The sequence below is a fragment of the Castor canadensis genome, chromosome 5 (assembly GCF_047511655.1).
Source record: "Castor canadensis chromosome 5, mCasCan1.hap1v2, whole genome shotgun sequence".
NCBI lineage: Eukaryota > Metazoa > Chordata > Mammalia > Rodentia > Castoridae > Castor > Castor canadensis.
This window is the reverse complement of record NC_133390.1, coordinates 111,123,263-111,149,371: the sequence shown is the minus strand read 5'-3', so window position 1 is coordinate 111,149,371 and position 26,109 is coordinate 111,123,263. Positions and strand designations below refer to the sequence as shown.

The 26,109-nt window shown below is 40.3% G+C and overlaps 1 protein-coding gene across 10 annotated transcripts in view; it reads right to left on the bottom strand.

The window, feature by feature from the left end:
- Positions 1 to 26,109, bottom strand: part of Veph1 (ventricular zone expressed PH domain containing 1) — a 297,471-nt gene that overhangs the window by 172,472 nt on the left and 98,890 nt on the right. For all 10 annotated transcript variants that reach the window (XM_074073910.1, XM_074073906.1, XM_074073909.1 and 7 more), the window contains one exon: positions 20,334 to 20,543. In XM_074073910.1, the coding sequence (XP_073930011.1) occupies positions 20,334 to 20,543 (210 nt within the window). The remainder of the gene's footprint in view (positions 1 to 20,333; positions 20,544 to 26,109) is intronic.

Sequence of the window (26,109 nt, the reverse complement as noted above, 5' to 3'; positions counted from 1 at the left end):
AAGTTGGGAAGTGGATTTTACTGAGGTAAAACCGGGAAAGTTTGGGTACAAATATTTGCTGGTATTCATAGATACCTTTTCAGGCTGGGTGGAGGCTTTTCCTACAAAGAAGGAGACGAGTCAGGTAGTGGCAAAGGCTTTGCTAGAGGAAATCATACCCAGATATGGGGTGCCCGAGGCAATTGGGTCAGATAACGGTCCGGCTTTTGTTAGTAAGGTCCTGCAGGGACTAGCCCAGACTATGGGGGCCAATTGGAAGCTACATTGTGAATATAACCCCCAGAGCTCAGGGCAAGTAGAAAGGATGAATAGGACACTAAAGGAGACTTTAGCCAAATTGGCCCTGGAGACTGGCGGTGATTGGGTGACGCTCCTTCCCTTGGCCATCTTCCGAGTCCGGAACTCCCCCTATGTCCATGGGCTAACTCCCTTTGAGATCCTGTATGGGGCTCCACCCCCCATCATTCAGAGGACCTTAAGCCCAGAACTAGGTGATCTGGCCCCAAATTACCTGACCATGTTGCAGGCTTTAGCTAAAGTGCAACAACGGATTTGGCCCTTAATTCAAGCATACCACGCTGTTAAGAGGGACCCGGCTCCGGAACATGGCATAGTCCCGGGTGACATGGTATGGGTTAAAAGGCATCAGTCCAAAACCCTAGAGCCTAGATGGAAAGGACCTTATGTTGTACTGTTTACTACCCCTACCGCCCTCAAGGTTGATGGCATCGGACCTTGGATCCACCACTCCCACGTGTGTCGAGCCAATCATCAAAAACAAGAAGGGGTCAAGGAGTGGACTGTACGGCGGCACCCAGACAACCCATTAAAGCTAAAGCTTTTGTGGCCCCGGGAACATGCAGAGCCTTCAGGAGCAGCCACGGATGGGGTGGCTGATCGCTCTGATCTTGCTCAATGCCCAGAGCGGGAGCCTCGCAGAAACCAACCCTCACCAGCCCTATAAGCAAACCTGGATACTCACCGATGGGGAGACTCATACCACCCTCAACGAGACTACTCGCACTGCCCCCATAGGAACTTGGTGGCCGGAGCTTCAGTTCTGCTTCAGAGACATCAATCCTGCCTACAAGTCTACTGCCCCGGAGTCAGCCCGACGTTATGGGTTTTATGCCTGCCCCGGCCACAAAAAGAACCAGGAATGTGGGGGGATACAATACTCCTTCTGTAGGTCATGGGCAGTGTCACATCCAATGATAGTGAATGGAAATGGGGGATATCAAAATCAGACCTAGTCAAATTTGCCTTTGTAAATGGGATATTAAGGGGGCACAGAATTCCAATACCCACCCATAAATGCCAGCCCACGGATCTAGATAGAATCAAGGTCACTTTCACTGAAACTGGCAAGAAGGACACCCCTGGGTGGATACAAGGTAAGGTATGGGGACTTGTATTTTATAAATATGGTGGACATGCTGGCTCGACCATAGTGGTCAGATTAAAAATTGAGCCCATAGGGCCACCGTCCACAGCAGTAGGCCCCAATAAGGTACTTAGGCCGCCCAATGTAAAGCCATCTCCCCAACCTTCCACAACTCACCACCTTCCCTCAACCATAGCTCGGGCTAATGTTACAACTCCAAGACCATCAGAAACCAGCCCTCCCCTGGTGAGGCCCAGTCTCATGACCGCATCTAAAGACCCCCTCTGGGAGCTAGTGGGTGCTGCCTTCCTGACGTTAAACCACACCAACCCTAACATGACTAACTCCTGTTGGTTATGTTATGATGTGAGGCCCCCATTCTATGAGGCAATAGGGCTAAACACCACTCACGATACCTCATCTGAGGAAAACCCTAGTCAATGTTCCTGGGGAGACCGTAAGAGAGGTCTGACCATACAGCAGGTAAACGGCCAAGGAACCTGCTTAGGAAAAGTGCCAAAGAACAGACGGGACTTATGTACTGTTATTAACGCCAGTTCTACCTGGGGAAATGCTATTAAATGGGTAATTCCAAAGGACAATGGGTGGTGGCTATGCTCGCGGTCCGGACTCACCCCATGCCTATCAACTAAGGTGTTTAACAGCTCTAAAGAATTCTGTGTTATAGTGGTTGTGCTGCCCCGCATCCTCTATCATTCGGAGGAAAGTCTATATTCATACTGGAATATAGGAACAGGTGAGAGAAAGAAGAGAGAGCCTATTTCTACACTAACCATTGCTACCCTACTTAGCCTAGGGGTGGCTGGGGCAGGGACCGGCATAGCCTCCCTGGCTACTCAACATAAAGGGATGTCTTCGCTGCGCGCAGCCATAGACGAAGATATAGAGAGAATAGAAACCTCCATTAGCCACCTAGAAAAATCCCTCACTTCCCTGTCTGGGGTAGTACTTCAAAACCGACGAGGTCTGGACTTGTTGTTCCTCCAAAAAGGGGGACTATGTGTTGCTCTAGGGGAAGAATGTTGTTTTTACGCTGACCATACCGGAGTTGTTCGTGACTCCATGTCTAAACTCCGAAAGAGCCTGGAACAAAGAAAACGAGAAAAAGAGGCAGGGGAAAGCTGGTTCGAGTCTTGGTTTAACCAGTCCCCATGGTTGGCTACCCTTTTATCTGCACTGGCAGGGCCAATAATAATCATCCTACTGCTTGTTACCATAGGACCCTGGATTCTAAATCGACTTATGACTTTTGTCAAAAGTCGAATTAATACTATCCAACTTCTGGTCCTCCGCCAACAATATCAGGCTCTTCATCCTCTTGAGGATGATTCCTCAATTTAGGCCATAAGAAAGGGGGGAATGAAAGGAATATGAGGTCTCAGCGGGCCCCAACCCCCTTGTTGGAGAAACCAGTACCAAACATCCCATGTAGATAAGATAAGCAATGCGGCAGGGCGCGGTTAGGGCATATAGAATGTGAGGAATGCAAGATGTGAGATACGAGCAAGATGTGAGATACGAGCAAGATGTGAGGTACGAGCAAGATGTGAAGTACGTGCAGGATGTGCTCTGCCTGCTTGTCTAATGTTGATAACAAAAATATGCACGCCACTGCAGTCTATATAAGGTTTCCCCCTAAGAGGCTCAGGGTCTTGCTTTCCTAACCGGTCCTGCGTGTCCGTGTGGGAGCTCGACCCTGGCTAGCCAGTCCAATAAACTCTGCTTTGTTGATTGCATTCACGCCTGGCTCTCTGTCTCTCGGGGGAATAGGATTCCGGGTCCTAACAGTATCTCAACAGAATAAAGGATATATGTGATAAGCCTGTCATTTGCTAGACAACATCATACTAACTGGGGAAAAACTGAAACCATTTCCTCTAAAGCCAGGAAAAAGACAAAAGTGTCTGCTCCACTCTTACTCAATCTAGTGCTTTACTTCTTTACTAGAGCAATAAGGCAAGAGGAAGTAATAAAAGGGACACAAACAAGAAAGAAACGAAGAAATGAAATTATCCTTATTTGCAGATCATATGATTCTATCTTAAAAGACCTTAAAGACTTCAACAAAAATTCTTAGATCTGCTAAAACACTTTTGGCAATGTAGCAGAATACAAAATCAACATTAAAAAATCAGTATTTCTTATATATTGCAACACTGAATAGGCTGAGAAAGAAATTAGGAAAATAATTTCATTCAAAACAGCCATAAAAATATTAAACACCTGGGAGTAAATCTAATAAAGGAGATGAAAGATGCCTATGATAAAAACTATAAAACATCAAAGAAAGAAATTGAAGAAGACACTAAAAGATGGAAAGACCTCCCATGTTCATAAATAGAATCAATATTGTAGAAATGGCTATACTACTTAAAGCAATCTACAGAGTCAGTGTAATCCTCATGAAATTCAAATGTCATTTTCCATAGAAACAGAAAAATCAATCCTAAAATTTGTATGGAAGCATGAAAGACCTCAAATAGTCAAAGCCAATAGTGAACAAAAAGACCAATAATGGAAGTATCACAATACCTAACTTTGAATTATACTACAGGGTCATAGTAACAAAGATAGCATGATACTGGCATAAAAACAGACACACAGACCAAAGGAATACAACAGAAGATCCAGAAATAAGTATGCACAGCTAGAGCCATCTGATTTTTAAGAACAGCACCAACATAGACCTTACAGAAAAGATAACCTCATCAACAAATGGTGCTGAGAAACTGGATATTCTCATGTAGGAGAATGAAGTTAAACCCCTATCTCTTGCCCTGTACAAAAATTAATACAAAATGGATCAAAAGTCTAAATGGAAGGTCTTTGAAACTACCATAGGAAAACATAGGAGAGATCCCTGCAGATATAGACATGGGGGAAACCTTCCTGAATAGGAAATTGCTCCAGGAATTTGCTCCAATTGCTCAGCAAACAAAAGCAAGAATTGACAAATGGGATTGTATCAAATTAAAAAGCTTCTGCACAGCAAAGAAAACAATTACCTGAATCAAGAGACAATATAGCAAAAGGGAGAAAAATCTTTGCCAGCTATTCATTGTATAAAGGATTAATATTCAGAATATATAAAGAGCTCCAGAATTTAACACAAAAGAAAAAACAATCAAATTAATAAAGGGAAAATGAATTGAACAGGCAGTTCTCAAAAGAATTACAAATGGCCAATATATACATGAAGATATGTTCAACCTCCTTAGCCATAAGGGAAATGCAAATCAAAATGACATTGAGATTTCATTCCACCCTAGTCAGAATGGCTATCATCAAGGAAAAAAACATCAACAGGTGCTGGAGAGGGTGGGGGGAAAACAGTGAGAATTTGCATTCTCACTATTGTTGGGAATGTAAATTAGTGCAGCCAGTATGGAAATCAGTTCGCAGGTTTTTCAAAAAACTAAACATAGAACTACCATGTGTGCAGTCATGGGCACATATCTGAAAGAATGTACATCAGCATGCAATGGAGGCACCTGCACACCCGTGTTTATTGCAGCACAATTCACAATAGTCAAGCTATGGAGACAGCCCAGGTACCCTACAACTGACGAATGGTTTATATATACAATGGAATATTATTCAGTCATAAAGAAGAATGAAATTATGTTGTTTGTAAGAAAATGAATAGAACTAGAAATCATCATATTAAATGAAATAAGCCAGACTGAAGAAGACAAATATTGCATATTCTCTCTCATATCTGGAATCTAGACCTAAAAACAAAAACCATGGATGATGTGAGTGTAGGAGTACCCTTTGGGCATGGGAATCAGCGGGAAAGGAGGGAGGAAGGAGAGTGTGAAGTGGGGGGTTAATAAAAAAAGAGAAAAAATAAATAATAAGGCAATGTCCTATCCCCAAAATAAAATAATGTCCCAACCACAAACAAAGTCAATATAAGTACTTGTGGTGTATGTCTTGGTAATTTGTAAAAAGTTTCTTCTGGAAATGTCACATGCTCAACATTTCCCCCAAGAAATCCATTTTCCTCTTAAAACATGGTACCTTATTATACTTAGCAAGCATTAGGCATGAATTCAAACCTCATACTGCCAAAATGTTACATGATTAAACACTAAACAATTTAAAAGTTTCCTTAACTATATTGACATTTAAAAGTTTCAATAACTATAGCTATCTAGTGTTTCTCTTTGTAATTGTCCCTTGGTCTTTTCCTATTTCTGAAGTAAAAATATTCTATTATAAAATTTCAATTCTGCAAAACATTGTTATTGAAGTCAGCAAGCCAGTAAGATCAAGCTGTCCAGTTCATAAATTTCAAGATGTACAATTAATAAATTTAATTCTATAAAAATTATGCTACCCAAGTAAGGACATGCTCTTCTAGCTTAAAATATTAGCATAAAACATTTTTAATTTATTCTTATTTTTATTTATTTTTAGGAGACATCAAATGTTATTTTATCATATTCAAAAACTGAGAGACAATAATTTTTGGAACAGAGCATTAAGAGGGCAACTGTATAAAATCCTTATTTTTCATATCATATTATAGAATAGATAAACAAAAACTTCATTAATATCTCTTTAAGTTATATATTCATCTATTTTGAGTTGGTTTTGAAAATAACATTCCAAAAAGTCACAATCTTTTATTTTTTGATTATGTCTTTTACCTCTTGATTATGCTTTGACTTTTCTATATAATATCATCGGGCACTTGAATATATCTTCTACCCATTAAGAAATAAAAACTAAGCCAGGCACCGGTGACTTATATCTGTAATCCTAGCTACTCAGGAGGCTGAGATTAGGAGGATCACAGTTCGAGGCCAGTTTAGGCAAATGGTTTGTAAGACCCTATCTCAAAAAACTCTTCACAAAAAAGAGCTGGTGGGGTGGTCTTGAGTTCAAATCCCATTCTACACCAAAAAAAAAAAAAGAGAGAGAGAGAGAGAAAAAGAAATAAAAATTATACTACAATTTAAACATACTTACATATTCTAAATGATCACTTAGTTAAATGTAAAAGCAAAGTTTTCCACCTTGTATTATTTTCTATTCAGTTTGCTTGATTTTGAGAACACACTTCTGGGGTATGTGGGAGAGTCATAAATCATGCTTACTGAAAAATTCTGTCTGGACAAAACAATTTTTAAAAATAAATTCCAGTAATAAAAGTTAAGAAGCAGCTGATGAGAACAGATGTATCCTTTGTTTTGTATGAACCTCAAATTTTATAACATGCCAAAAATTAAAAGATGGATTGGACTCAGTTCAACTACATGTATTTGGCACAGAATGTTAAAGTAAACCCCACCCTTGTAGAAAAAAAATAAGGAGGTATATTTTTGTCATTTATAAAGCAATTATGGCTTAGACTTATAAGTCTTGAACTTACTATGTCTTCTTCAAAAAGAAGTTTGAATGAAATTGATTTAAGATTTAAAATAGAAATCAGAGAATATGAAAGGTGGGAACTATATGCTTATACTATTTGAAACAGTAATGTAACCAAATAAATTATGTCTTCATTTTGATTAAGTTCCTAAATGGCAAAAAAATTGGACATGGTCTGCTGTCAAATAAGTGTTTCCAATTTAAAATGATTTTACCCAAAATATCATTCAGTGTTTATATTCATGTTTCTATTTAAAACCCCAAGTTTCTCTGTTTGTGCTAAGATTTTGTTTTCCAGCTTCTTTTCATTGCATTGATCCCCAAATACTTACAGATGTTAAAGCTTCTGGAAGTTCAAGCAATTGGGCTTTGAATATAGTATTGTTTTGTATATAGATAAAAGATTTCACAGTACTATAGTTCAGATTTACTTTCTAAAAAGTGGGGCTTGGGAACATAGTCTCTTCAAGGTAAATCTTTTGTGTGGGCTCAAGGGACCCAGAATTAATTATACTGAACCAGAATTTCTCCCACCACACATGGCCCTCTCATGTAAATGACCTCTCATTGATTATTCTAACAAAGGTTCCACTATTTCTTTTGCTTTAATTAAGCAAACTTTTTGAAAGACCACTGGGGACTTTAGTATTGAAAAACCTCTAGAGAACTCAAAGCAGCAAGCCATTCTTAATTATACAATATCTGTTTAGCAAATATGGTACAATCACTGGGTGAGAAAAAATAATCACAGGCCTTCTGGCTCAATTATGGAAACCATTCTGAGGAAAGATGCTTGTTATGGGTCAAAAAAGGGAGGAAGGAAGAGAGGAAGGGGAAAGTATAGCTGTACTTGAAACATTTGGTAGCAAGAAAAAGAAAAGAATAACAAAAGAGAACATGTGCCCACGACTGCTCATTACAGGAAGAAGCAATATGGTAAAATTTAACTCAATTGAACTATACATCGTCTGCAATTGAACTTTCTGTAATTTACTAATCACATGACAAAATTTACTCATTACACAATTAAATGCAAGGTACCTATCTATTTCTTTGCACCTACTTATTTTCAAAAGAAATAATTGAGATGTAACTTCAAAAATACAAGTTAGACAGAAAAATTTGGTGAGTACTATCTCATTACTTATAGGGAAGAATGAAATGGAAAACCACATTTTGTAAAGTGTGAAACTAGTATCTTACCATCAATCCCTAGAGATCTCCTCTTTTATTTCCTGGATTTTGTAACAGCTGTGTTTTCACTGTGTAGTGTGGTAAACTGATTTCTGGAAGTAAGCAGGGAATGAATGAATGGATGAATGAATGAATGAAAGCAAACTGCTACCAATAGTGCAGAATCATAAAAGTGGCTAGGGTGCCCTAAAGAAAAAACATTGGCAACATATTTTCCCAAAGGAAACAACAGCTTTCCAAATTGCTTTCCACCTACTTGTGGAAAGCTCATCTTTATGTAAAAAGTAGAAATAGAGTAAAACACTTCAAGAATTTTAAATAGGGTTGTGCTGAGATCTTGAATGGATGCAATGTTTAATCTTGCCATTTCTCCTTAGAAGAACAGAGGAGTCACCTCACTGGGTGTACTGTTCCCACTACATCTACTATACAGAATACTAAAATTCATACATCTTGACTTTGAGGTCATGCTCACTTCCTAAGATGGAGGGAGGTAAAATATTTCCTTCAGGAAACATTTGTAAGTTTGCCCTCTGAAGTGAAAGCAGTGAAAGAAGAGCAAGAGAGAGAGAATATAGAGAGATGTAGAAGTATAGTCTAATCCAGGCACTTCTAAAATATTATATATATAATATTTTATATATAAATATATATCATATGTAATATATAATAATTATATATCATGTAATAAACTGGTATATATGTAATAAATGAAGCTTTCAATTATGTGAGGTAGGGAAGTTTGCCTTCTCCTTTTCTGAGTAAATTGTTTGATATTTAAAACTTCATGGGTCCATGTAGCACTGCAGGTTAGAAAATATCCATTCACTTGTTCACAGTTCTGGGAACCATTCATCTCAAATTTATGAATCTTAAATAACAACTATTTCTTCAATTCTTTTAAATTCATTTCTTTCTTAACAAGAAATAATGTGAAGTTCTGATACTCTCCCCAGTGTAATTTCTTAATGCTATCTACATGTACTCATGGAGGTAACACCAGTCATTGTGATCAGTACTTTGAACCATAAAGTGAACATGTCAGCTGTTAAGCCAGCTGTCAAGCCAGCTGTCACATACTCTCCTTTTCTTATAGGGCTTTAGCTCAGATCATGTGAATCAGTATCAAGTTCCCAATTTCCTACAAAGTCAACTTGGGCTTCAATTTTCTGATAAATGATGAAGGCTGAAATGTAGCTATCAGTCCAAGAAATCACAGACATAGGTCTGCAAAAATTCATCTGACTTCAAGAGCTCTCTTCATATTTTTTGAGAGTAAGGTTTTGTGTGATGGTGACATCCTCTCTGTGTCAAATCCTGCAGGAAATTTTGGGAATGCTTCCAGATCCTGCATGAACTGTGATAAATCAAGTAAAAATTTTAAAAAATCAAAATAAAACTCAAGCAATAAGAAAGTCTTATATATATATATCCCCTCTGATAGTCTGTGTGAAACCATTAATTAGGAATACTCCTCTCCTTTATATTGGACTGGGAATAAAAAGAAAATTTTAAGAACATTACACAGGAAGTATCAACATATCACAATATTTGCCAAGTGAAGAATCATTTCTAAACAAACAAAAACCAAAGTCCCTCTCAAAAGCACAGTGTTAAAATATTATTTAATTTTGCACTTCCTGTAGATCCTGGCTCACAGAGGGTGTGTGATGAATATTGAGAAGCTGTTTTATAAATAATTCTTGATGGCCCATGGCTTTCTATTTATCCTAACATTGCCAAATATGTTTTATTATAATTAATGCATATTAATTATGCATATTACTGGGTTTTACTGTAACACTTCCAGATATGTGCATATTGTACTTTGATCATACCCACGCTCTCGAAGCTGATAATTTTTAAAGGTTGTTGATTATTTATATTAAAATAAAAAGCTATAGGAGTATGACTCTGTGTGTGTGTGAACATAAATGTATTGTGCATGCATGTACCTACATGGGCATGCCTGGACCTCAAAGGGTGGTCTATAACAGATAAATCTCATGGATCCTGGATTGTGAGGAGCAGGGCTTCTGATACTTTCATGTACATATGCACCACAGAGAGCTTGTTAAGTTGTAGATTCTGATTCAAGTTCACGAGTGATGCCCAAGACTCCTGGTCTAAGGACCACTCTTTGGGCACTACCCAGAAAGCAGACTAACAGATCCTGAAAACCAGTAGCTACAACTGATGAATGGAACCCAATATCTACAGTTATCTTGGCCTTCCTCAAATACAACTGGTCACGTCAGCAGATGCTATCTGATGTTCAGTCAATCACAGTCTCTACATAACAGCTGCCAAGTGTCTGTGGGCCACCTATGAGCCCATTACTTGAGTGGGTAGTACCAGATCCACAAGGAGGCATGTGTGTATTCACACACTAAATAAAGGGAAAACAAATGCAACCAGATGCTAAACTCTTACAGATGTATGCTCTCACTTGTTCAGAGCAAGGCAGATTACAATAGCCTGGGGAGGTTATTGAAATGCCTTTGTCTTAGGTGGGGCTCCCCAGAAACAGACAGATCCCAAAATGACATAGCACAAATCACTTATTTGGAAATAACAGGAAATCAGCAGGGGAGAAGAAGAGTGAGGAAGAGAAGGGAAGCAGCTCAGTACATGTCCTAGGACATTCTGGGGAAAATTTATCTCGTGTGAGGGGTGAGGGAGTGGGGTATTAATACACCGCATCCTATAATTGGTTGAGGGATTTAAGGGGGAGGGGCAGAGAACACATTTTTCACACATGTATTCTGCCATGTCTGTTAGCAGAATGGCTTGTGAAGCAGAGGAAGCCATGTTGGCTGCTGGAAGAAGGTGGCTCTCACGGAAGTGATTTCTATTTCAGGGCTGTGGCAGGGCAAAGACAGCTGCTAGAGTCTTAAATGAGCAGCAGGATTTGATCTGGAATTAGCAACACTTCATCCTCTTCAACATGTCCGATGTCTTGACCATTTCTTCTGAATTAATTCACTTCTTAGGCTCCTGGCTAGAAAGGGTATCTATTGAGGGCTACCTCTCTGTATTCCTTGGGGCGGGCACATGTCCACTTCCCTCACAGACAACAGTGTAAGAAAGTGACAGTTCCCTTCTGAAAAGAAGATGATTAGGGCTGTGGGGACCAGGCTGCCCATTTTGGTGGTTTCACTCTGAGGGAATTAGTCCAGCAGACACTCACTTGGATGCTGCTGTAGAATAGTGGGACTTGCCAAGCTGCCCAGCTCACAGGGGAACTGGGGTCTTTTGTGGATTAGGTCAGCTGGGCCAAAGTACAGTAGATAATTGCAGGGCACTGTTGGAAATTGTTGCAATGCATTAACTTTTGTAACCATTACTACCCAATATTTGCAATATTGTGGGAACTGTTTGTCCTTTCATTGACTTGAGTTTCTTGGGCTCTCTGGGGTACATAAGATTGTACTTACTTGCCTGCACTATAGAGGTAAACAAAATACTGTACCAAGATCACCTGGGCAAAATTGAGAGAGAAAGGAGAAAACAGGAACTGTCTACTAATGAATGAGGAGTTTTTATAACCTGGCTCCAGTCCATGGTCCAGCCCCATCTCTGTCCCTCTCTCCGCTTACTCATCCTATGCCCCACACGCTGGGAACTCTTCAAGGTTTCCAGAAGACTCCAGGCCTTTCCCCAGCTGCTTACTATCACACAAGATATGCTTCCCAGTGGATACTTTCCTCCTTTTCCTCTACATAACCCTATCATCCTTCAAGCCAGATTTATACCATCCTCCCGAACTCCCCCATGCTGGGACAGTTCCTTCTTTTTTAGTCCAGGTCAAACTTCAGAAATAGCAAGTGCTAAATTGAATTTGTATTATCCATTTGTAGTCCTTGCCCTTGTTCTCTGTGAGCTTCTTAAGGCAGCAGCTGTGTTTTTCTCTTTTTCCTATTGACAGCACTGGGTCTTATATGTAAAAAGAGTCAGTAGCTCTGCCCTATCTCATTGAGGGAGGGAGGATAAGGGATAGCAACACATATTTGATATACGCTTAAAGTTGTTTTGCTTACTTTGCACTTTGTTAGAGATTTATTCTTAGCATTATTGATGGTTAGCTTGAAATCTTTTTAAAATATCAAAATAGTAAAGTTTTTTCAGGGGCTAGGGTTGTAGCTCAGTGGTAGCATGTTTGCCTAGCATATGTGAGGTCCTGGGTTTAAACCTCAGCACTGAAAAAAGAAGAACAAAAACACAAAGTTACTGTCATTGTAGAGAGAAAGAAAAAAAAAAAAAAAAAACGATGGCAGTTTTGTGGTATTAAGTAGCAGCCAACTGGCACCAAATATCCAAGGTTTAAATTCAGCATCCTTGGGGAAACTGAGGTTTTAAGTACAGGCCCTTCCTCTTGTAGAATGGCCCCCAGATTCGTTAGTGTTGACTTGCAAGTTGAATGTGGCAATTGCCCATCCAGCTTCCATTTTGCAGGATGTTTTTCAACAGTCAGGATGAGGGTAGTAATTTGGTTCTCAGTTGCCTTTGTCACTCTTTTCCTTTTCCTCTGAAACTGTTTTTGTAGGCCTGCCGGATGTCACAGAAACATGACCTGGGCAAAATGTGTGTCACTTCTTTACTTGAAAAGCGTCCATGACTCTGAGCCCAGAGAGGATGTAATAAACACACCCTGGTGCTTGGCCAGCATATTCCAGCAATTAGAAAAACAAGCAGGGGGCACAGGATTTAACACCCCCGATGGCAATGGCTGCACTTGGGGCAAGCCATTTGACTCTTCACAGGTGCGGCCTCGTGGGCTCCAGTTAAGGAAAAACAAGCAACCTTCCAGGTGCTATGAGATCATGGTAAATGCATTTTAAAGCATCCCATCTTTGCTTCCAGTACAAATGGGTCTCTGCCTTGTAGCTCCACATGGCTCAAAACATGGTGATAGGATGCATGGCGCATGCTGGCATTGCTTTCTAATGTGACTAGGTCCCCTAATAAGGATGTGACTATTAAACAAAAACATCTTCAGACTTAAGTAGATAGACAAATCATATGAAGTCAAGGTGGCCTCTCCAAAAAAATCAAAGCCGCTCTTAATGGAGTTTTTCCATTTTGGCCCATGTTAGGAAGAGGACTATAATAACCATGCTAGCTGAACACGTAGGCTGAGACGCCTTGCGTGGCTGAGAGTTTAATGAAGGAAGAAACTAATGAAAAAACAAAACCTCGCCAGGCAGGGTGTGTATTTCTGTAATCTCAGCACTCAGAAAACCGAGGCAGGAAGATTAGGAGCTCAAGACCAGCCTTGGCCAGGTCAGCTCGGGCTACAGAGTGAAACCCTGTCTCAAGAAAGCAAACATATAAACAAAAAACAACCACCCCCTTAAAACAAAACAAAACAAAAAAGGCCCAAGTAACACAATAATAAAAAAATCTTCTAAAATGGAGCATTCTATTTCAGTCCTCTGTGCACAAGAGAGGTCACTCTACCTGGGGTTAAATTAGCTAAATCATTAGACTTAGCTAACGAGATTAAAATAAAAATTGCTGACTGCTTATTTGAGCTGTTTTTATAAGAGAAGAACTGGGGACCACCTGCCCTTTATGGAAAGCAGTGTACTTTCAGGGCCCCAAGAATATAAGGCTGATTTGAATTTGTAAAATTTCATGAAATGTGTCTTTATTGTTTTTTTGTTTCTCTCATTCTCCAACTCCAGGAATGGTGACCGAAATGTAAATATCTATATAGAGAAGACAAACATTTCACCCTGAGGAAAAATATCTGCATAAGGTAATTATTTCCTGAAAAGGAAAAAGGCAGCTGGCTCTGCTTTCCTGTTTAACGGCACATTAATATTCCTGGTGCCCCATTCCAACTCTGTCGTTATTTAGACTTGTTCCACATATACTCATCCATTCATCTACTTTCCTTGAAGAAGCAGAGACAAGGCAAGCCATTTACATGGTTGCTGTCTTCCTTAATTTCAGTCTTTTAGGTCCCAGTCCCAGTTTGTCTACAAATAAATGCAATGAGAAAGGAATGGGTGACACCAAGTAAACTGATAAAGTGCTGACATTTATTGGATGCTTACTATTTGCTAGACACTGCTCTACAGTTTAACTCATTAAATCCTCATGGCAAATTCATAAGGTGACTAGTATTTACATTTCCATTTTACTGAGGAGATGGTGCAAATTGCCCATAGCTACCTAGTTGGTAAGTGACTGAGTCAGGATTGAAACCAAGGCAGTCTGCCTCCCAAACATCCCCCTCTCTTGACTCACCAGGTTATCTTGTGTGGATGCCCTCTTGGTAAGCAAGCTCATTCATGAGACAGGTCATTGCATGGTCTCCTAGATGGTGATTGATGTACCTCCTGTGAGCTGTACTGCAGCCACTTTTACTGTCTAAGTCCTTATATATGGAAACATCTTTTCACGATCCACTCAGAATCATCTTTCACTTAGGTCACCTTCGAGGAAGCCAGGATCTTTAGGCATCATAGATGGTCATTTCTCATCACATGCTTTCTGGGTATTGGCCCCATGTTCCCTTCTTTATCATTTTTTACCTGTTAGGTATCAGGGATAATTTGTAGGTTCTGAAGTGTACCATCTTCTCCATGCTATTTTTTCCTCCTCCTCTATCTCTTTTTAAATTAATTAATTTTATTTTTTGGATTATATTTTTGGGAAGCACAATATGATGTTTTGATTCTTCTCTTCTGTCTTAAATAAGAACTAACATCCCCTATAAAAATTAGAGTGACTTCATGAAATGAAAGTGTCAAGTGAGATCCAACCTTCAAATTATTAACAGTACTTGAGAATGCATTCATTGTTTTGACCACAAGTGCATTCAGATGGATACGATAGGCTTACTTACCTCTGAAAGCTCAGAGACTCATGGACAAGAAACAGATATGGACCTGCAAATTACAACACAGCACAGCGATGCATTTGAGATGTCACCCTGGTGTGGTGCGAATAAACTAGGGAAGAACTCACACAGGAGGCAATATTTGCACTGGGTCAGGAAAGGTAAGCAGGAGAGGTGTATGTGGACTGTCCAGGCAGGAGAGCAGACTGTGTAAATTGCAATGCATGTCAGACAAGGTTCAGGAAGGGATTCAAATCCTGAGTAGACAGAATGTCAGGAGGCCAGAAGACAGGGAACAGCTGAAGCTAAGAGGGGGGCTGTGCCAAGCCAAGGCATCTGGTAGTATACTATATATAGGCAATGGATGAGCCCACAGAAGGCTTCACGTAAGGAAGTGGGACCACACTTATATTTTAGAAGAAAACTGCTAAATCCATGAAAGGTGCATTAGAGCAGGAAGAAGCATTTTCCTCTCATTGGTTTGCTCCACTTAGGCAGGCTTATACTGCTGTTGCTGTTGTCTTGTTGTTAACTGAAATTCATCATGCACTTATGATATGCTGGGCACTATCAGAGACTGAAGTCTCTGGATGTATGTTTGGGGATGGACCCTTAGGAGCTACTGTTGTCTGAGAGCTCTCCATTGCAGTCATCTCATGTGAGAAAGAAAAGAGAACCCCTGTATTTTTGCTATGTCTAGGACATATTTAATAAAATACAAGTTCTTATTTATGAATTTACCCTAACAGAGAATCCCACAGGAGAAAAGTAAATCCTGGCATGATAAAGAACTCAATGTGACCTTTACTGAACAGAAACGTATGCCCCACTTGTTCTAGAAACTTATTCCTCTATCCTTTCTTTGATCTTCAAGGAGCTCTTCATCAATGAATGTGCTTTGGATGTGAGCATAGACTTGGAAATAGGCTGTGAATCATCACACTGTGAGCCTCCCACAGTGACACAGCCCCATGTGGCAATTAAACATGTCTTCATTTCAATTTGTGCAAAACACATCTCTCAGTTAATTTTGGAGAATAGAGAAAATAAAGACTTGTAGATTTTATTTTTGTTTTATATATACAATATTCCTTTGCTGAGTAATACAGATGGAAAAATTATAATGCCAGCAAGCTGCTGGAAACAGCTTGCCCACCCAGATGGGCACTGATTTGAAAGACAATTGCACTCAGGGTGGTTCCCAGTCACCAGTCCTACAGTTCTTACGCTTGGCTTCATGCAAGCACAGACATGTACCAAGTAATATCTTTAATGATTCTGGCTGACTCTACCTCCGTGGCTATATCTGGACTGAAACCCTGGGGTTTGCAGGAAGTCTGGACTGAAACCCTGGGGTTTGCAGGAAGCCAGGCAGCAGGGAAGGGCTCTAACACTAAGCACCAATCAACTCCCAAGTGTATATTTCAAAAGTTGGAGTAAGAGTCCCAAAGTTGGATTGACTTTTCTGTACTTCTAAAATCTTTTAAAATCTCAGTAGTGAAATCCCTGATATTTTGAAGCCCTGAACACAACTGAAACTTCCTTGACTGTCAAAAAGAAAAAAATTCAAATTAAGTCAATTTTTAGATGAGATGAGTATACCATGAGGGAGAGGATCCTGGGGCCAGAGCTCACAATGGTGCTGTGACTGTCTTATCATAAACACCCCCAAACATCCCCTATTCCCTATATTCTATATCTGATTGCCTCTCCATAGTCTAAGCTCTTCACACAGGAAGTGATGGAGCATCTAGGGCAAAGTTTCTGCCTCTTCTCTCCCATGGATTGCCAGGACCCCTCATGCCCACCTCTCATGCCCTCATGCCCACCTCTCCATGTGCCTCAGTTACTTCCTTTTCTTTTGGAGAGGATGGATAGAAACACACACATACATACAAACACATATTGTGCTAGTGGTTTTGTCTTTAAGAATAGTGCTCCATAGGTTTTCCTCTTGAAGTTGAACAAATTCACTCAAATCAGGCAGATACTGGCTGCTTAGACTGATGCATTTGTTCTTGACACATGCAGGCTTTAGAACTCCTTACAGCTGAAAGAAGAACTTTTGAATGGCCAAGTTTTAAGCATCAGAAATAAATAAGGAGGAGCAATCTTTCTTTTTCTTTATTTCTCTTTTGGTAATGCTAAGGCTTGAACTCAGGGCCCTACATTTGGTAGGAAGGCACGTTACCACTTGAGCCATGCCCCCTAGACCTTTTCACTTTTACTTTACCCAGATCCTCCAACTTACACATCCTGTGTGGCTAGAATTATAGGCATGTGTGGAGGGTGAAGTACAGCCATGTCAAACAATCTGAAGGCTGAGTTGGCACAGCCCCAGCCGCAGAAGGGGGCAAGGGCAAAATGCAGCACAGCTGCTTTTCCTAAGATGTTTATGCTCAGAGAGTAGCAATGTCATGAGCTCCCCGCAAAAAAACTGTTGCTCCATCTCCTTGTTTGCCACAGTACATAATAAACTTGCTGGAGGTGGATGGGGCTGCTATGGGTCTCTATCCAAGCACCCAGCCCACCTGACCCCAGCTTTCTGCATGTTTGTCTTCTATCTGTTGTCCTTTCTGCATCTCCCATCACCCCCAGTTAGGTTTCTAGGACAAGCTCATGCAGGTCACTAGAGGCATGCACCTCCATGTTTAGCTTTTTTGTTGAGATGGGGACTAGTTTACATTTTGCTCGGGTTAACCTTGAAACATGTGGAGTGCCTGGCCCTGCTCTTCTCTTGATAATCTGGGTATGCAGCCACCTGAATCCTGACTGCATGTTCCAGCCTCTTTTGCAGGTAAATGCAGTCATATTCAGCTTTGTTCTTTTCAGTCAAAGATATAAAGAAAAGATTGTGTTTGACTGTCTGGAAGAGTCCTTCTTCCCTTTCTGCTTTGTGTAGGCTGAGAGTCTGATGTGGTAGGTGAACATAGAAGCCATCTTGGACCATGAGATGGATACCATGTGCTTTGGGCTTGCTCAAGATGGTGGAGAAACAACACAGAAGAAACCCGAATCTCTGAAATGTGCCGCTCTAGACTGACTGCTTTTCAGATGTCATGTGTGACAGAGACAGATACCTGTAGTTGCTTAAGTCACTGCATTTTGGATTTTTGTGTTACTCTCAGACAAATGTAGTTTATACTGCTCTATCAGTTGTCTAGAAAATTATTAGATTGATCAGCAATGGCTTGATGGAGACAGACAACATGGGTGATGGGGAAGATGTGATTCTAAATCTAAGAGAGCAAATGCTTTAAATATTCTATTTCAGGAGTTCCCAAGTGCTGATCCACACATAGCTACATGAGAATTATTCTGGAAGATGTTCCCACACATCCAGGATCCTGGGTCCCATTCCTGGAGATTTTCATTGAAAATCTCATTATTTAAAAGTTTCCCATGTAATCCTGATGTCCAGTTACATTTGACAATTATTTGACCTACAATTGTTCTCTGCTGCATGCATTGTATGGGGGATCAGAACCACCAGAAAATTTTGTTTGTTTGATGGGAAGAAAAACAAACAAACTTGACCTCTGAAATAAATCATGGTCTGTTCTCTGTATTTGCAGGTTCGGCAACCAAATGTGGATGATTATTTGGGAAAAATTGTTATCTGTCCTGAACATGTGCAGACTTTTTTTGGTCATTGTTTCCTAAACTATGCCAAGTAGCAACTATTTACATAGCATGTGAGTTGTAGTAAGTATTATGAATCATCTCATGATGGTTTGAACAGGAAGGTGTGTGAGGGTTTTATGCAAATGCTATGCCATTTTATGTAAGGGACTTGAACATCTGCAGATTTCAGTGTTCTAGGGTGTTATGTGGCAGGGGGGTGCCCTGGGACCAATCTTCTGAGGATATGAGTGGGGAGGGGGACAGGGACTAAATTCCTTGGGTTATTTAGATCCACCTCGAGACTCACAGGAATGCTGCCACCACACCATTCGGTCTCAGCTCAGCCTTAGCTCAGACAAACCTACAATGACACAATTGCTGTGGCCAGACTATACGGGGGCAGTGGTTTTTGTTTTTGTGTTTTACAGATTACACTTTCTGTGGGAAGTTTAGTTACTTCCAGTGTGCATCACTACACATTAATGAATCAGAAATGTGTTCGTGACATAAAGAACGACCATTAAATTGCAAAAAGAGTAGACTTTTCAAAGATCCCAGGGCCTTTCACCTCAGAGGTCCAAGTTTTTGGTTCTTGCAAAGTTCTGCAAGGCCAGTGGATCCAGTCAAGCAGCTGCCAGTTGACCCTGGCCTCCTAACACTTGCCCCAGCAGTTCTCCTGACATCAAAGGTGAGAGGCAGGGGAAAGCACCCCCAGAAGGCAGCCTGTGCAGGTAGAAGGCACTCCCAACAGCAGAGGAGAGGAAGGGACTATGCTAGGCAGTCTGTCCACACCAGAGACTGCCTTTTAAGATCCATCATCAGGATGAGAGACAGACTGCTCAGTTCTCCCACCTTCTTATGAGAGGCTGAGAAGACCCTCACCAGGACGCAGCCTGGAACTCACAGGGCTTCCACAACTCTCAGCAGAACTAGCACAGCACTGAAGATCCATTTTTTAAGAAAATATTAGAAAATGAATGTGTAGAATACCAAAGACCTAATTCTACTGGGTGACTAAGTATCCCAGTCTTACGTCTAGGTAAGTAATGTAATCTTTCTGTTTTTTAAAATTTTTACCTTGTGCAGAATCAAGGGGTTGAACTTTACATTCCTTTAAAAAATTTAACAATTTTATTCTTTTCCAATTGCTAATTGTATGTAAGTGGACTAAATGAAAAGTGTCTACCAATTGTATATGTGTGTATATATTATTTAAAAAAAATCCTAAGCCTCTTTATAAAGTCATCAAACAGACATAAATTTTGTGTGTGTGAACATACACCCTTCATAAACTGAATTTCTAGAAACTGTCTTACTGTTTAATTCCCACAAACTCTGATGGCATCCTGTTGTTCTTGCTGAAAGATTCCATTATGCAAATATTTAGGCTAGAACTTTTAAACATCCACAAACATTTATTTCACTCTCCCAAATCACATCATCCAGAGGGCTCATTCATAACACCCTGAGCTCAGCGCTTCCTGACACGATCATTACGGGCTGTCACTAATGGGTGTCTCAGAGACCGAATTCTGTGCTTTCAGATGGTCCTTTGGGCTAGGTAGAGCCGCAACCAAAAATGAGATGAGATCTTTTTATGGTTTTTACTATGTCAAAGTGGTCTTGAATCTGTCATAGACCTTTCTCCATTTTAACCCTCCTTCCTCAGGGAACACACTAGCAATGAAATCCTCATTTCTAGACCTGTTCAAGGAATCCTGCTACTTTGACCCAAAGGCCAAAGATTTTTTTGTCCATGCAAAAGATTTGAAAGAGAAATAGGAACTCTCAGATGTTCCAGGACAAGTCTGGGGGTTATAGAGCACTGATGGATCCCATGCCTCAAGAATCCAGGGAAACAGAGAATGAAGACACACTCACTTCATCCACGTGCCCAACAGCTCCGTAGATCCTCGCCATTTGTCCAATGAGGTAGGGGAATCTCTCACCAATCTCTTTCAGCATTGGAAGAAAGCTGTTCAAAGCCAGTGGCTCATAGCCTGCTATCTCTATGAGGATGTTTAGGATGATGTCAGTGTGGGTTGAATCCTTCAAGTGCCTGATGAGGACAGGGACACATTTTTGAGCCACCTACAGAGAGAGAGAGAGAGAGGAGAGGAGAAAGGAAGAAAGAAGAGACAAAGAGAAAAATTAGTTAAATCAGAATCATTTTTGAAAGCAAACACTTTTTTTTTGTGAGACTGGGGTTTGAACTCAGGGCTTCATGCTTGTGAAGTAGGTGCTCTACCACTTGAGCCACACCTCCAATCCATTTTGATCTGGTTATTTTGGAAATGGGGTCTTGAGAATTATTTGCCCAGGTTGGCCTCAAACTGTGATCTTCCTGATCTCAGCCTCCCAAGTAGTTAGGATTACAGGCGTGAGCCACTGGTGTCTGCTGAAAACAAACATTTTTTAATGTTAAATCTGAGTTGAACACACTCTGGAATTATTACCCTCACTAGAATACCAGCAAACTTTCAGACTTTGGAATCTAAACTTTACAATAAAATCCACAGAACTTTCTGTTTCTTCTTCTTTTCATCTGTGCTAGTGAAGAGTAAAGTTTACAAAATACTTAGCTGTTCCTACCATAAACTAAGTTTTAATGTGTCATGTCCTTGTCAGGAATGTTACATTTCTTCCAACAACTATGGGAACTGAAATTTAAAGGACAATATAAGGGTGTAAGAGATCCTTTTTGACTTTACTAAAAGTCTACAATTTGGGAAAAATACTGTTACAAATGTTTAATAATAAAAAAATGAAAGCAGGAAAAATCTGCCATAATTGTCTTCAATTTTTCAACTTGATCCAAAAATATAATAATAATTTTATTAAGATAAAATTATTAAGGCAAAATTATTTCCACCATATTCTTGTTGCCATATTTCTTTCTTGATTCTTTATGCTTCTGAACGCAGCGCCTTAGACCGCTCGGCCATCCTGACACTCTTTATGCTTCTATAAACATAAGGATGTGAAATAATTCATATTAGGAAACATGATGTTTTGGTAGAATAAATAACTACATTAACACACATACATGTCACATAGTGCTAATTTAATGAATTTTTTTATCTGCTAAGATAAAAGAATTAGGAAGGAAAACCAGTGGAAAATTAAATAAAAGTGAAGAAAATATGCCTAACTATATCTCTGCTATGTTTATTTCTTTTGTTTGCTATTGGTTTGCTTTTTTGTTTTGTGACTTTTTTAAGATAGATTTTAAATGTAGCTCCCAGTATTAAAATTGGATCTGATGCAGTCTCTGCTAAAACCTTCTTCTAGTCTATCTCTGGCCTTGACAGACTCCTTTCTCCATAAATAACACCATTATCCATGTGTCTGCTCAAGCCAGAATCTGGGATCATCCTTTTTGTTTTGTTTTGTTGTAGTACTGGGGTTTGAATTCAGAGTCTTTTGCTTGCTGAGCAGGTACTCTACCACTTGAGCACACCCTAGCCCTGGGAATTCTTCTTGATTTCTGTTTCTCCCTTGCTAGTAAGCACCAAGTCCTGTTGATTCTACCTGCATTGTATCCCACTGATCTACCCACCCCTCCCTTATTTCTATTCTTCCATTTGCAAATCCTCATTCTGAGCTCTTCCTATTTGCAAGGTGCTGTTCTGGGTGCAGGGGATATGGCTGCTGACAAGTCTGACAGAATTCCTTCCTTAATGGAATAAGGAATAAATGATTAAATACATTTTATAACTATAAAATTGAACAAATAGCATATATTGGGCTCTGTGAAAGACTGTCCCAGAACCCTAATTTAGGATGAGGGTCAGCAAAGGCCCCCTCCATGGGAATGTTAGATGAGACCATGGATCCTCTTATCCTGCATTTGGTAATTCCAACAGGTCTCCCAGCCTTCAATCTTGCCTGTCCAATTCTCTCTCACCCTGTGGCCACAGTGGTGTCTCTTCCAATCTACAGCCTTTCAGTTATTTGTCCTTGCTGTCAAGACAGAAACTTAACACACCTTCTTTGAGCTGACTCCTACCCCTCTCTTCACACTCAACCCCTCGCTCACACTTTCCACCGCCACCCCATCACATCCCATACTTCAATCAGATTGAATTTTTTAGAAAAATTTCTTGATCTTCTAGGTTTCTCTTGAATCTGGGATTTTGCTCATATGATTTTTTCTACCTGGAATTTTTGTTGCCCCTATTCTGCTGGACTAACTCCTAAATTATTCTCAAGGTCTCAGCTTAACTGTTATTTCTTCAGAAAGATTTTCTCAACAGTTCTCTTCCCTTTAAGTCCAGTGCCCCCAAAGAAGTGCCTCTTGGACCTCTATGGCTCTGAGAAGGTCCTTCTTATGCTTCCCTCTTATTGCTGGCCAGGATGTCTGTCTTTCAGGCTGGATTGAGCACCTCAAGGTCAAGAATCAAATCTATTTCGTACACCGGAGGACACCCAGTGCTCAGCACAGAGCCTGGCCACAAGATGAGTTAATAAATACTTCAGTAACAAATCAAAAAAAGGCAAATCCAAGTGATTTTACAGCAGTTAAATAGTTGTACGTAATGTTTAAACATATATAAAACATAACTACTGGGACATAAAGAAGATAGTTTAAAGAGAGCTAAAATTATCCTACATATAGATTTAAATTTTACATTTGTATCAAGTACTTTGGGAGGAAAAACAGGGGTAGTTTCTGGTGAGTGGCACACATGAATACAACTCTATAAATGCTGCCTATGCATTTGGGAGTGATTATATCCTTTAGGAGACACTGTGAGAGGTCCCTGGCACATATGGCAGAAGTGTCAGCCAGTTGCTCTGGGTCCAGGCGACATACCTAACGTAGGAATTTTAGAAATGGAAAATGCTCACACATTTCCTGCCCCTTCCATAAAGAAGAGGCCACTTCCCAGCCTCTACTCTTCAGTCCTATTCCAGGAACACCAAGGTCTTCATGACATGTGTTTCTGCTCATGCCAATTTTATTTTTTAGTTTTAATGCCAGCCATACATTCCAACCCCCACAAAAGTGGGGTGTATCTTTTATTCCATAAAGAAAATAAAGAGGAAAAGAAAGGAAGAAAGGGTGAAAGAAAGAAGGAAAGGAGTAAAATGAAAAGAAAGAAAGACAAGGAGGGAGCAGGTGAATGACAAATATATTCTCTTGGGCACAGATGAAGCCACAGAAATAGCAAAGAGATGAGAATCCCTGAGTATTGTAAACAAAGTGATAACAGTTTTACAAATTAAACAAAAGTTGATTATTTTGCTGTGAATTTCTAATAACACAAGGTTTATTATTATGGTGATAGAAAAGTTATATATTTCTTAAAGTTTGTCATAAACATGAAAGAAAACCAGTGCTTTGGACTTTAAATAGATTATTCTTAGATTCAGAGGAATTTTATTTTCTAAACACAGGGCATTCCCTTAGGCTGGTGTTTTCAGTGCCGCCTCATTGGGAATTGGCTTCTTGTCACAGACAACTTCCTGCCTTTGCTGAGTGCAGAGCAACCACCAAAACAACATGGATGGTGGGGGATGGGCAGAGGGCAAGTGACACAGCCATTAACCCCATTCCATGGGCCACTGAAAGATCTTCGAAACAGGACAACTTGTCCCAAGTCTTTCTCTTCTGTTCAGTCACCTCACTGCCTCCAGATGCATTGCTCTAAAACCTCATTCTGTTCGGATCAAGTGTTCCTTAAAGACCTTCACAGAGCTCTCATAGCCCATGGCCAGAATCCCAAAACAATGGCATCCCAGGGTCTTCATGGTTGGGTGTTCCCATGGCCTAGCTACATGCCCCTGAACATCACAGTGACTTGAACGCAGAGAAGCCTCATACTTTCAAGTCTGATCTTCCCTCTGGCCCACCCTAACACACACAGGACCTGGGACTATGGTACAAGGTATGGAGGCACCATATCACTTACCCAAATATTCAACAATTATATAAAATGTGCTGTCTTCCTCCCTGACATGCGCCTTTGTACTCATCTGGAATGTTTGATGTGAATTCAGATAGAGGGAATAGGGACAGAGAACCCCAGTCTCCACTCCTGACCCTACCTGTTCTCTCCTCTTCCTACCCCTTTGTCCTGCATGTGAATATCTCAGCCCGCAATTGAGCTCATCTAAGCCATCCCTGTGAGATATAGGTCATAGTATAGTGTTGGCATGGTTTGTCCTTGGGTGATCAGACTCTGGGGCTAGGCTATACAAGTGCTGGAAGCAGTCTGGAGGGATCTGGGAAAATTCTAGCCCAGTTCCCTGGGCTGTGTATAATAGGTGAGGGAGCGATGGGAACTGGGGGCACAGGTAGAGGAGAGCTAGACCAAGACCCTCTAAAGCTGACAGAAACCAAGCCTTGATTTCTTTGATTGTTCCTGAACAAAATTACTCACTTCTATAACTGGCTGTCACAAACTTGGTATTGTCATTGACTTGAAAATCTATGAATACATCTCCACCTAAAGGATGGGGTCATCTAAAAATTGTGCCATAACTTAGTTGGTAGCAAATTACATTTAAATTTCTATATATTGAATAAAAGGTAGAGTTTTTGTGCATGGTACAGCCTCTTAAATTAGTCCTCAGGCCCAATTTCCTCTTTTAATTAATTTCTTCAGCATTAGGAGTTTATTAATCTGCTGGGCGCCCGTGGGTCACATCTGTAATCCTAGCTACTCAGGAGGCAGAGGTCAGGAGGATTGCAGTTCAAAGACAGCCCAGGCAAGTGATTGTCAAGATCCTACCTCAAAAAAACCCCATTATAAAAAGGGTTGGTAGAGTGGCTCAAGGTGTAGGTCCTGAGTTCAAGTCTCATTACTGCAAAAAAAAGTTTATTAATCTCTAGAAATCTACAAACAATTACCACTCTTTTCATTTACTACATATTTCTTCCATACTGAAAAATATCTTCTGAAAACATAGTATCTTCTGCTATAAAGATTGTTTCTGAACATTGTATATATTTCATCACTTCATCTTCTTACTATTCCGTAAATGATTTCCTACTTAAAGTAAATACCCAAAGTGGCCTCTGAGTATTGTCAGCCTGATGATGCTGTTAGGTGCCATACAATTAAGCATGAGAATCGGAATGTTCCACTCTGCTGAGAGGAAATCCTAGGAAGTGACTCTTTCCTCTAGGGACAAGACCACAAAGGCAGATCTTCTGGGTGTGAACATTAATCAATGAAGGTTGCACTTGCCTCTTTCTGTCACTCATATCTGTGTGCTTGGGGCCAGAAGCCTAGCCCTGGGAGAATAATAACAGATGCATGCATGCATATTAGTAAATTCTGTTCCTTTCCTTGGCCAGACTACAGAATGGTTTGTAGCAGCCAAGAAGATACAGACTTGATTCTCATAAGGGCTACTTGGAAAACTGACTGCCCAGACTTTTCCTATAAATGGATCCTGAGGACTCTCTGGAGGTACCAATCATGAGTTACTAGCCAGGAATGGCCTCTCTCCATCTAGGATGAATAGTTTTACAAAAAGAAGGATACCCAGAGGGCACTGATGAAGGATGGGGACTCAACTGCCCAGACAGCCACATACCAGAGTTCTAAAGCTATGACACCTTCACAGCTTCATAGATTAACCAACTTAATTTTTGCTCTTGTTTTCCTGTGGTGCTGGAGATTAAACCCAGGGCCTTGGGTGTGCT